The sequence below is a fragment of the Mustelus asterias genome, chromosome 11, assembly GCF_964213995.1.
Source record: "Mustelus asterias chromosome 11, sMusAst1.hap1.1, whole genome shotgun sequence".
In the NCBI taxonomy this organism is placed as follows: Eukaryota; Metazoa; Chordata; class Chondrichthyes; order Carcharhiniformes; family Triakidae; genus Mustelus; species Mustelus asterias.
In genome coordinates this window covers 68,640,046-68,653,197 of record NC_135811.1, presented here as the reverse complement: position 1 = coordinate 68,653,197, position 13,152 = coordinate 68,640,046, and the positions used below count along the sequence as shown (strand labels likewise).

The window sequence follows — 13,152 nt, the reverse complement described above, 5'->3', positions numbered from 1 at the left end:
TGGCTTTAAATTGAGGGGGGGTAGTTATAGAACCGATGTCAGGGGTAGGTTCTTTACCCAGAGGGTGGTGAGGGATTGGAATGCCCTGCCAGCATCAGTTGTAAATACGCCTAGTTTGGGGGCGTTTAAGAGATCCGTAGATAGGTTCATGGACGAAAAGAAATTGGTTTAGGTTGGAGGGTCACAGTTTTTTTTTTAACTGGTCGGTGCAACATCGTGGGCCGAAGGGCCTGTTCTGCGCTGTAATGTTCTATGTTCTATGTCTATGTTCTATGTGTTCAGCTTCTTCCCGAAAATGGGGAGCTACTCTAAACCCTACCGAGTGAATTTGTACCGGCGGGATGGGAGATGCTATTGGACCTGGAGAATTTAGTCCCGGGCCCGATAATCACATTTAAATAACATTAAAAATAGATTAAAATAACTGACACGGTCTTCCCACTGGTTTCTTGCATGGTCCCGACCACCGATTTCAGAAATGCATGTGCAAATCCCATGAATTGGCGCACGCGTGCATCTCCCGATCCACCCCGCCAAAACGTTAGCGAGTTGGAATGGGAGAATCGCCCCCTCGATTTCTGTAGTGGCTGTCATAACCTTAGGATGGCCCAAAGGCCAAACTATTGAAGTGTAGTCAGTGGTGTCATGTAGAAAGTGGAGCTTGGTTGCAGTATTAAAGAGGATAACATTGAAAAGTAAATCTCAGTCAATAGTTTATTGCCTTTGTAAGGAATATCTCCCCTGCGCCAGGTACCTGCCCCATTCATAGCTTCATTTTACATTATGTTTCTTTCTGTGATGGGTTTTATCATTCTTTTCTATTTCCTGTGTCTATTTTTCTCTTTATACCCATTTTTTTCATCTACCCTTCCTTATCACTTGCTTCGCTCTCTCTGATTTCCTTTCCTCCTTTAAGAATTATAGAAAGTATACAGCACAGAAGTCCATTCAGCCCATTGTGTCAGTAATGGTCCTCCACAAGAGCCCCACAGTAGGTCAGGGTCTGGTCTGACCTCTTGGTACAAACCAAATTCTACAAACAACCTGAACTCTGGGTAGCTGAACTTCCGATATAGTCAGAGTTTCCGACAGAGTGTGAGCTCGGGACGGAGAGTGTGAGCTCGGGACGGAGAGTGTGAGCTCGGGACGGAGAGTGTGAGCTCGGGACGGAGAGTGTGAGCTCGGGACGGAGAGTGTGAGCTCGGGACGGAGAGTGTGAGCTCGAGACGGAGAGTGTGAGCTCGGGACGGGGAGTGTGAGCTCGGGACGGAGAGTGTGAGCTCGGGACGGAGAGTGTGAGCTCGGGACGGAGAGTGTGAGGTCGGGACGGAGAGTGTGAGCTCGGGACGGAGAGTGTGAGGTCGGGACGGAGAGTGTGAGCTCGGGACAGAGAGTGTGAGCTCGGGACGGAGAGTGTGAGCTCGGGACGGAGAGTGTGAGCTCGGGACGGTGAGTGTGAGCTCGGGACGGAGAGTGTGAGCTCGGGACGGAGAGTGTGAGCTCGGGACAGAGAGTGTGAGCTCGGGACAGAGAGTGTGAGCTCGGGACGGAGAGTGTGAGCTCGGGACGCAGAGTGTGAGCTCGGGACAGAGAGTGTGAGCTCGGGACAGAGAGTGTGAGCTCGGGACGGAGAGTGTGAGCTCGGGACGGTGAGTGTGAGCTCGGGACGGTGAGTGTGAGCTCGGGACGGAGAGTGTGAGCTCGGGACGGAGAGTGTGAGGTTGGGACGGAGAGTGTGAGCTCGAGACGGAGAGTGTGAGCTCGGGACGGAGAGTGTGAGCTCGGGGCAGAGAGTGTGAGGTCGGGACGGAGAGTGTGAGGTCGGGACGGAGAGCGTGAGGTCGGGACAGAGAGTGTGAGGTCGGGACAGAGAGTGTGAGGTCGGGACGGAGAGTGTGAGCTCGGGACGGAGAGTGTGAGCTCGGGACGGAGAGTGTGAGCTCGGGATGGAGAGTGTGAGCTCGGGACAGAGAGTGTGAGCTCGGGACGGAGAGTGTGAGCTCGGGACGGAGAGTGTGAGGTCGGGACGGAGAGTGTGAGCTCGGGACGGAGACTGTGAGCTCGGGACGGAGAGTGTGAGCTCAGGACGGAGAGTGTGAGCTCGGGACAGAGAGTGTGAGCTCGGGACAGAGAGTGTGAGCTGTGCAGGGGGCTGGCAGTTTCCAGCACTGCCACCGCCTCTCATGTCGCGGTGGAGGGTCTTCTCACCGCTTGAGGGTACAGGATGTCCTGACTCTGCTGCACTGCATCCAGCATCCAGCATTCTGGTGAGGGTTCCCTCTGAAAACCTTGAGGTAACCTTCCTAGCAGCCATCGTCCTCACCCGACTTGGAACAAGTCCCGGGGGGGCATTTAAATGGCGTTCTATCCCCTGCGATTGATCAGCTGAAGTGAAACCAGGGCGAGTAATCAGAGTCAGATCGTCACAGGCACAGCGTGAAACTCGTGCAATAACGTTTTCTCGAAGTGCCTAAAAATACATTGCGAAGCCTCGCCAAAGCTACCGGCGAGCTCCTTTTCTCACTCATAGATAGGATGCAAGACTGGGGGGAGAAGTGCCAGATGGACTTCAACCCGGATAAATGCGTAGTGGTCCATTTTGGCAGGTCGAATGGGATGAAGGAGTACAATATCAAGGGTAAGACTCCTAGTACGGTAGAGGATCAGAAGGACCTTGGGGTCCGGGTCCATAGGACTCTTAAATCGGCCTCACAGGTAGAGGAGGCGGTTAAGAAGGCGTATGGTGTGCTGGCCTTCACCAATCGAGGGATTGAGTTTAGGAGTCGAGAGATAATGATGCAGCTATATAAGACCCTCGTCAGACCCCACTTGGAGTACTGTGCTCAGTTCTGGTCGCCTCATTACAGGAGGGATGTGGAAATGATTGAAAGGGTGCAGAGAAGATTTACAAGGATGTTGCCTGGATTGGTTGGCATGCCTTATGAGGATAGGCTGAGGGAGCTCGGTCTTTTCTCCTTGGAGAGACGAAGGATGAGAGGTGACCTGATAGAGGTGTACAAGATGTTGAGAGGTTTAGATCGGGTGGATTCTCGGAGGCTTTTTCCCAGAGCTGAAATGGCTGCTACGAGAGGACACAGGTTTAAGGTGCTGGGGAGTAGGTACAGAGGAGATGTCAGGGGTAAGTTTTTCATTCAGAGGGTGGTGGGTGAGTGGAATCGGCTGCCGTCAGTGGTGGTGGAGGCAAACTTGATAGGGTCTTTTAAGAGACTTCTGGATGAGTACATGGGACTTAATAAGATTGAGGGTTATAGGTAAGCCTATATATAAGCCTAGGTAGGTAGGGACATGACCGGCGCAACTTGTGGGCCGAAGGGCCTGTTTGTGCTGTATTTTTTCTATGTTCTATGTTCTAAATCCGACAGCCAAAAAAAGGGAAAATTGCACCCTTGGTGTAGAAACCTTATTTTAACAAATGGATCAAAGACACCAAAGAGAGTGTGTTTCAAATTTGTATATTTGTTATTTTATTAAATGTTAACGCAAGTAATTGATGTTATTCGTTCAGGACCATATTGTAACGCATCGACTGATCTGATTGGAACATGTTGGTACAAAAGCCCAGTTGGTCAACTTGTGACAAGACCTTGTCCAGAATACTTTAATGGTATCCAGTACAACACAACAAGTAAGTACATGAGTGTGGCCTTGGAAATGGTGCATTACATAGGAGAAAGATGCAGGGGTCGACACATGACAATTCAAACCTGCCCAGGCTAAAACAAAGGAGGCCGTTCAGTCCCTCAAGTCTGTTCTAAGAATCAGTTCGATCATAGGTAAGCTGAGACCACACCCTTTGCTCAATATCTCTCAAATCTTTGCTTAACAAAATGTTATCAATCACAGCTTGTGCAATCTCTCCTTTGGAGTATGAGTGTCAATCTGGTAAGTTGAATGCTGCATCCTCTCCAAAGACAATATATCCTTCCGACAGTGTGCTGTCCATAATTGTTCGCAGTGACACTATGGACTTTGCGTAGATGAAACGTCTCCTACCCCCTTGTATTCTAGTTTTCTAGATTAAAGACGCCAGTTTTCCATTGGCCTGTTTGGTTATTTTCTGGAGTTGTTCATGACATTTTATTGGTCCACATGCCTGGACCTGTGAGTGCCTTTGTGAACTGCTTCTGGGTTTTTATCATTTAGAAAGAGCTTTGTTTCATCATTTTTTAGGTCCAAAGAGGCTGACTTCACATTTGCCAACATTGAAATCCATTTGCCACATTTTTATCCAGTCAGTTAATTTATCAATATCTTGAGTATTGCTAAAGAAATACACAATTTTTGTCAAACCTTTCACCTTGCACTCATCAGGTTATTTCACAAGAATATAAATCCAAGCAAGACAACAAAGTTATACGGTATGAGAGTGCTAATTCATTGGCAAGTAGACTCTGATTGGTACAGGCAGTGCTATGGAGTATGCACTAGTTGATGGTGTCTGACAGATAACTGCCTAGAATTGTTTGAAATTTAAACCAGGCTGCTTGACTCTGATCAGTTAAGGCATTGCCCTGAGGAATGAACCAGCAAATGGCTGTAACTTATTTTGCAATAAAATACAAAACAAGCATACTCTGATTAGTATGCTCTCGATCCGTGATTACAGAGATAGTGGATACATTGGCAATCATTTTCCACCACTGTCAGTGATTTTTTTTCTCAAATTCTATCTGAATCTCCTGCCCTTACCCTAAACCCCCTCGTGATTGACCACTCAACAAGGGGAACAGCTGCTCCCGATTCACCCTGCCAATGCCCCTCATAATCCTCAGCCTTCTCTGCTCCAGACAAATCAATCCAAGCCTATCCAGTCTCTCCTTATAGCTCAAAGGCTCCATCCCAGACAACATTCTGGTAAACCTCCTCTGTACCCTCTTTAGTGCTATCACATCCTCCCTATAGTGAGGTGACCAGAATTTCACACAGTACTCAACAGTTAGCTGTGGCCGAACGAATGTTCTGTACAGCTCCAACATTACCTTCTTGCTCTTATACTCTATGCTACACTGATAAAAGCAAGTGTCCCAATTACCTTCTAAGCCGGCCTATTCACCTGCTCTGCTGCCTTCAGGGATCTGTGAATAATGACCCAAAATCCATCTGTTCCTCTGAGTTTCCCAGTATTCTGCCATTCATTAATACTCCCCTGTCTTGTTACTTCTTCCAAAATGCATCACCTAGCACTTATCAGGGTAAAATAACAACTGTCACTCCTCTGCCCATCTAACCCATCTATATCCTCCTGTAACCTATGACCATCTTCTTCACTATTAACCACTCAACCATTATTGGTGTTGTCTGCAAACTTGCTTAACAATCCCCCCACATTTTCATCTATACCATTTATATATATATTAGAAAAAATGAGGGTCCCAATACTGATCTTTATGGTACACCACTGGACACCGGCCTCCAGTCACTCAAAAAGCCTTTACCACCATGCTTTGTGTCCTATTACTCAACCAGTTTCTGATTCATCTTGCCAGGTTTCCCTGAATTCCATGTGCTTTGACTTTCTCAATCAGTCTCCCACGTGGGACCTTGTCAAAAACTTTGCTAAAATCCATATAAACTGCATCAACTGAATTTCCCGCATCCACACACTTGATCACATTTTTGAAAAGTTTGAACAAGCTTGTTAGGCATGACCTCCCTCTGAAAAAGCTATGCTGACCATCCCTAATTAAGAAGTCTCACAACACCAGGTTAAAGTCCAACAGGTTTATTTGGTAGCAAATACCATGGTATTTGCTACCAAATAAACCTGTTGGACTTTAACCTGGTGTTGTGAGACTTCTTACTGTGTTCACCCCAGTCCAACGCCGGCATCTCCACATCATGACATCCCTAATTAACCCATGCCTTTCCAAGTGGAGATTAATTCTCTCTTTCATAATTTTCTCCAACAGTTTCCCTGCCATTGAGGTGAGACTCACTGGTCTGTAATTCCCTGGTTCATCTCTGACACCGTTCTTGAAAAGGGGGTAGAGATCCCTACAGTGCAGAAGGAGGCCATTCAGCTCATCAAGTCTGTACTGACCACAATCCCACCCATGCCCTATTCCTGTACCCCACTACTATCCCATTTACCTTACTAACCCCCCTGACACTAGGGTGAATTTAGCATGGCCAATCAACCTCACCCGCACATCTTTAGAAGTGAAACCACATTAGCTGTCCTCCAGTCCTCTGGCACTTGTCCCATTGCCAGACAGGAATTAAAAATTTGGGTCAGAGCCCCTGCAATTTCCTGCCTCACCTCCCACAGCAGCCTGGAATGCAATTCATCCGGGCCTGGGGATTTGTCTATCTTTAAGCCCATCAGAGCCTCCAATACCTCCCCATTTCCTTTGTCAAACTGTGCAAGTTCCTCACAGTCCCTTTTCCTGAATTCTGTACCTATGTTCTCCATTTCCAGAGTGAAGACCGATGAGAAGTATTTATTTTACACACTTCCAATGTCCTGTGGCTTCACACACAGATTGTCCCCTTGCTCTCTAATGGGCCCTACTCTTCCCCTGGTTAACGTCTTCACTTTAATGTATTTATAAAATATCTTGGGATTCTCCCTAATCCTGTTTAAAAGTCCTTTTACATGGTTCTTTTTTTTGCTCTTCTAATTGCTTTCTTAAGTTCCCACTTGCACTTCCTATATTCCTCTAGGGCTGCAGCTGAATTGCTCCTTTGGACTTGCTAAAAGCTTTTCTCTTTTTCCTCATCCAGTCATTAATGGCCTGAGACATTCAGGCTTTGCTGAACTTATTGCTCCTACATTTCCCCCTATGGGGAACATGTTGAACCTGTACATTCCCCAGCTCCTTTTTGAATGCTCCCCACTGTTCCGCTGTAGACTTACCCGCAAGGAACTGTTCCCAGTCAACGCTGGCCAGATCCTGCCTTACTTTAATAAAATCTGCCTTCCCCCAATCCAAAACCATCTTTTACAGGCCATCTTTCTCCTTGTCTCTAACACATTTGAATCCTACCGGGTTGTGGTCGCTATTGTTAAAATGCACCCCCACTGCCACATTGAACGCTGATCCGGCTTCGTTCCTCAGAGCCAGATCCAGCACTGCGCCATTCCCTGTTGGGACTGTACACACTGATACAAAAATCTCCCCTGGAATACACTTCAAGAAATCTGCCCCCTCTGAACCCTTAACACTACAGGCAGGATTTTCCAGCTGCCCTCACCCCAAGACTGGAAAATCCTGCCCTAGGTCAACAGACCTTTGCATCGTCCACCCCCGGCCACTAGGATTCCCATGGAAAATTCCACCCTATGACTATCCCAATTTATGTTGGGAAGGTTGAAATCCCCGAGTATAATTTCCCTATTATTATATGTACACACCTCAGTGAATTGCTCCTCTATTTCCCGCTGACTCTTTGGGGGCCTGTAATACACTGCCAGTAATGTGGCTGCCCCTCTATATTCCTAAACTCTGCCCACAAAGCCTCATTTGAAGACCCTTCCAAGATATCATCTCTCCTTATTGCAGTAATTGACTCCTTAATTAATAGTGCTACACCACCTCCCTTTTTACACCCTCCTCTGTGTTGCCTAAAGATCCTATATCCCGGAATGTTGAGTTGCCAGTCCTGCCCTTCCCTCAAACATGTTTCCGTGATGGTAACAATATCACGCTTCCGTGTGTCAATCCACACCTTTAACTCATCAGTCTTCCCTATTCCACTCCGAGCATTGAAATAAAGACCATCCGGTCCTGCCTTACTCTCTTGACACTCAATATTGCTGAACTCACTCTGACTTGCTTCCTTTACTATAGAATGGTGTGTCTTCAATTCATCAATATTCTGTGTGTCCCCTCCCCCTGCCAGACTAGTTTAAACTCCTCCCAACAGCACTAGGAAATCTAACTGCAAGGATGTTGGCCCCAATGTGGTTAAGGTGCAGACCGTCCCATTTGTACATGTCCTATCTTCCCCAGAAACAGTCCCAGCGATCCAGGAATCTAAATTCCTCCCTCCCGTACCAACTCTTAAGCGACGCATTCATCTGCACTATTTTTCTATGTCTATACTCACGAGCAAATGGCTCTGGGAATAATCCAGAGATTACAAGAATCATAGAATCATACAATGCAGAAGACGCCTTTCGTCCCATCAAGTCTGCACTGACATGCGAGAAACACTTGAACTCCCACCTAATCCCTTCTGCCAGCACTTGGCCCATAGCCTTGAATGATATGATGTACCAAGTGCTCATCCAGATACGTTTTAAAGGATGGGAGACAACCCACCTCTCCCACCCTCCCAGGCAGCGCATTCCAGACTGTCACCACCCTCTGGGTAAAAATGTTTTCCTCAAATCCCCACTAAACCTCCCACCCCTCACCTTGAATCTATGTCCCCTCGTGACTGACTCTTTATCTAAGGGGAACAGCTGCTTCTTATCTACTCTGTCTCATAATCTTGTACAACTTGATCAGGTAGCCCCTCAGTCTTCTCTGCTCCAGCAAAAACAACCCAGCCGACCCAACCTCTCTTCATAACTGAAATGCTCCATCCCAGGCAGCATCCTAGTGAATCTCCTCTGCACCCCCTCCAGTGCGATCACATCCTTCCGATAATGTGGTGACCATAACTGCACACAGTACTCCAGCTGTAGCCTCACCAAAATTCTATACAACTCCAACATGACTTCCCTGCTTTTATAATCTATGCCCCGATTGATAAAGGCAAGTATCCCATATGCCTTTGACACCATAAGAACATAAGAACATAAGAAATAGGAGCAGGAGTAGGCCATCTAGCCCCTCGAGCCTGCCCCGCCATTCAATAAGATCATGGCTGATCTGACGTGGATCAGTACCACTTACCCGCCTGATCCCCATAACCCTTAATTCCCTTACCGATCAGGAATCCATCCATCCGCGCTTTAAACATATTCAGCGAGGTAGCCTCCACCACCTCAGTGGGCAGAGAATTCCAGAGATTCACCACCCTCTGGGAGAAGAAGTTCCTCCTCAACTCTGTCTTAAACCGACCCCCCTTTATTTTGAGGCTGTGTCCTCTAGTTTTAACTTCCTTACTAAGTGGAAAGAATCTCTCCGCCTCCACCCTATCCAGCCCCCGCATTATCTTATAAGTCTCCATAAGATCCCCCCTCATCCTTCTAAACTCCAACGAGTACAAACCCAATCTCCTCAGCCTCTCCTCATAATCCAAACCCCTCATCTCCGGTATCAACCTGGTGAACCTTCTCTGCACTCCCTCCAATGCCAATATATCCTTCCTCATATAAGGGGACCAATACTGCACACAGTATTCCAGCTGCGGCCTCACCAATGCCCTGTACAGGTGCATCAAGACATCCCTGCTTTTATATTCTATGCCCTTCGCAATATAGGCCAACATCCCATTTGCCTTCTTGATCACCTGTTGTACCTGCAGACTGGGCTTTTGCGTCTCATGCACAAGGACCCCCAGGTCCCTTTGCACGGTAGCATGTTTTAATTTGTTTCCATTGAGATAGTAATCCCATTTGTTATTATTTCCTCCAAAGTGTATAACCTCGCATTTCTCAACGTTATACTCCATCTGCCATATCCTCGCCCACTCACTCAGCCTGTCCAAATCTCTCTGCAGATCTTCTCCGTCCTCCACACGATTCACTTTTCCACTTATCTTTGTGTCGTCTGCAAACTTCGTTACCCTACACTCCGTCCCCTCCTCCAGATCATCTATATAAATGGTAAACAGTTGCGGCCCGAGTACCGATCCCTGCGGCACGCCACTAGTTACCTTCCTCCAACCACCCCACTAACATGCCCTTCCGCCTTCAGAGATCTGTGAACAAACACGCCAAGGCCCCTTTGTTCCACAGAACTTCCTAGTGTCCTACTATTCATTGAGTACTTCCTTGAAAAATTACTCTTTCTAAAGTGTATCACTGCACACTTTCAGGGTTAAATTCCATCTGTCACTTATCTGCCCATTTGACCATTCCGTCTATATCTTCTTGTAGCCCAAGACACTCAGCCTCACTGTGAACCACCCATCCAATCTTTGTGTCATCTGCAAACTTGTAATCCTACCCCCCACATAGTCATCTATGTTGTTTATATAAATGTTGAATAATAGAGGACCCAACATAGGTCCCTGTGGTATGCTACAGGACACTGTCTTCCAGTCACTAAAGCAGCCTTCTATCACCATTTTCTGTCTCCTACAACTGAGCCAATTGTGAATCCACTTTATCAAATTACTCTGTATCCTATGTGCATTTACTTTCTCTACAAGTCTCCCATGTGGGACCTTGTCAAAGACATTGCTCAAATCCATATAAACTACATCGACTGCATTCCCTCATCTACACACCTGGTCACCTCCTCAGAAAACTCAATCAAATTTGTTAGGCTCTGATGAAGCCATGCTGACTATTCCTGACAAGTCTTGCCTCTTCAAGTGGAGATAGATGCTCTCCTTCAGACGTTTCTCCAATAGTTTCCCTACCACAGACGTGAATCTGTAGTTCCCTGGTTTATCTCTACAACCCTACTTAAATAGCGGAAACAAATTAACTGTTCTCCAGTCATCTGTCACCTCCCCCGTGGCCAGAGAGGAATTGAAACTTTGGGTTAGAGCCCCTGCAATCTCCTCCCTTGCCTCCCACAGCAGCCTGGGATGCAATTCATCTGGACCTGGAGATTTATCCACTTTTAAGGCTGCCAACACCTTCAATACCTTGTCCTTCCCTATGTCAATTTGCTCAAGAATCTCACAGTCTCTCTCCCTGAATCGTCCTTATTCTCTTGGGTAAAGATGGATGTGAAGTATTCATTCAACTCTACCACTGTCCTCTGGCTCCACCTACAGATTGCCCCTTTTAAAAAATTCATTCATGGGACATGGACCATCGCTAACTGGCCGGCATTTATTGCCCATCCCTAGTTGCCCTTGGAGGGCAGTTAAGAGTCAACCACACTGCTGTGGCTCTGGAGTCACATTTAGGCCAGACCAGGTAAGGATGGCAGATTTCCTTCCCTCAAGGACATTAGTGAACCAGATGGGTTTTTCCTACAATCGACAATGATTTCATGGTCATCAGCAGATTCTGAATTTCAGATTTTTTTATTGAATTCAAATTTCATTATGTGCTGTGGTGGAATTCGAACCTGGGTCCCTGGAACATTAGCTGAGTTTCGGGGCCCTAGTCTACTAATGGGCCCTACTCTTTCCTTGGTTATCCTTTGATATACTTACAGAATATCTTGGGATTTTCTCTACTTTTACCAGAGCTTTCATGTGTCTCCTCTTTACTTTCCTAATTGCGTTTTTAAGCTCCGTCCTGCACTTTCTATCCTTCACTAATGCCTCTGCTGATTTGCTCCCCTTGTACGTGCTAAAACCCTCTCTTTTCCTTCTCATCATATCCTGAATATCTCTGGTCATCCATGGTTCTCTGGGCTTGTTACTCCTTCCTATCACCCTGGAGGGAACATTCTGGGCTTGTTCCCTCCCATTTCTTTTTTGACTGCCCCCCACTGCTCTTCAGTAGATTTCCCTATTAGTAGCTGTTCTCAATCTGTGTTGACCATATCTTGCCTTATTAAAATCCACTCTCCCCAATCCAACTTGACTATTAACCTGTCCATAACGAGCTTAAATTGTGCCATGATATGATTGCTATCAGTAAAATGCTCCCCCACCACCACCAATTTAGCATAGCCTATCCACCTAACATAGGAAATGTACAGTTATCTGCACAGCAAGCTCCCACAAAGAGCAATGTAATTATGGTCCATTTTTGATGTTTAGTTAAAGGTAAACATAGGCCAGGACACCAGGCTTAGCTCTCCTGATAGAATCATAGAAACATAGAATTTTACAGCACAGAAGAAGTCCATTTGGCCCATTGTGTCAGTACTTTCTCCTGAAAGAGCGACCGAGTTAGTCCCATCCTCCAGCCCTATCTCTGTAGCTCTCTAAATGCATCACTTTCAAATATATATCCAACTCTTTTTTGAAAGCACTTATGGAATCCACCTCCACCACTCTCCCAGGCAGCACATTCCAAATCCCAACAACTCTCTGAGTAAAGAAGTTTTTCCTCATCTCACTCCGAGTTCTCTTGCTGAATGTTTTGAAATTGTGATCTCTCGTCACTGACTTACCAACTACTGGAAACAGAATATGCTTCTTTACCCTGTCAAAATTGTTCATAGTTTTGAACACCTCAATAAGGCCACCTCTTAATCTTCTCTGCTCCAAGGAGAATAAGCCCAATTTTTCTCATCCTGCCTTGTATCCAAAATTCCTCATTCCTGGTATCTTTCTAGTAAATCTCCTTCGCACTCCCTCAAGGGCTTTAACATCCTTCCTTAAATAAGATGCCCAGAACCGAACACAATGCTCCAAATGTTGTCCGACTAATGTTTTGTAGAGTATAGCATCACTTCCTTGCTTTTATACTCTGTGCCTCTATTTATAAACCCAAGGACCCTATTAGCTTTCTTAACAACTGTTTCAACTTGCCTGGCCACCTCCAGAGAATGATGCACTTGAACCACGAAGTCCCTTTGCTCCTGTACTCCCCTCAAAGTTGTGCCATCGAGCCTGGATGGTCTCATGTTGATTTGACCAAAATGCATTGCCTCACATTACACTACATTGAAATTCATCTGCCAGGTATCTGCCCATTTGGCCAACATGTCCCTCTGATGTCCAAAGATGTGCGGGTTAGGTTGATTGGACATGCCAAATTGACCCGAGTGTCAGGGGAATTAGCAGGTAAATATGTGGGGTTACGGGAATAGGGCCTGAGTGGGATTGTGGTCGGTACAGACTCGATGGGCCGAATGGCCTCCTTCTGCACTGTTAGAATTGTATGATTTTATTCTATGATTCCAAGTCGCTCAGCATCATCCTCACAACTCACTATTCTCCCTAGCTCAATATCATCTGCAAATTGAGAGATTTTTCCCTCAACACCCATCTCGAAGTCATTGAAACAGTGTTATAGAATGTTTGGCATTCACCCAAACAGGCAGATGGGGCCTTGCTTTAATATTTTATCCAAAAGACTGGAGATCCAACATTGCAGCATTCCCTCGATGTTGGTGTGTCAGCTTTAACTTTTGTCTGTGGGTCTGTGGGTCCTGTAAC

General features: G+C 46.4%; 1 protein-coding gene across 1 annotated transcript in view; it reads left to right on the top strand.

The window, feature by feature from the left end:
• Positions 1-13,152, top strand: part of LOC144500261 (corticotropin-releasing factor receptor 1-like) — a 180,919-nt gene that overhangs the window by 50,542 nt on the left and 117,225 nt on the right. Inside the window, exon 6 of the mRNA XM_078222937.1 lies at positions 3,527-3,646. Coding sequence (XP_078079063.1) covers positions 3,527-3,646 — 120 coding nt within the window. The remainder of the gene's footprint in view (positions 1-3,526; positions 3,647-13,152) is intronic.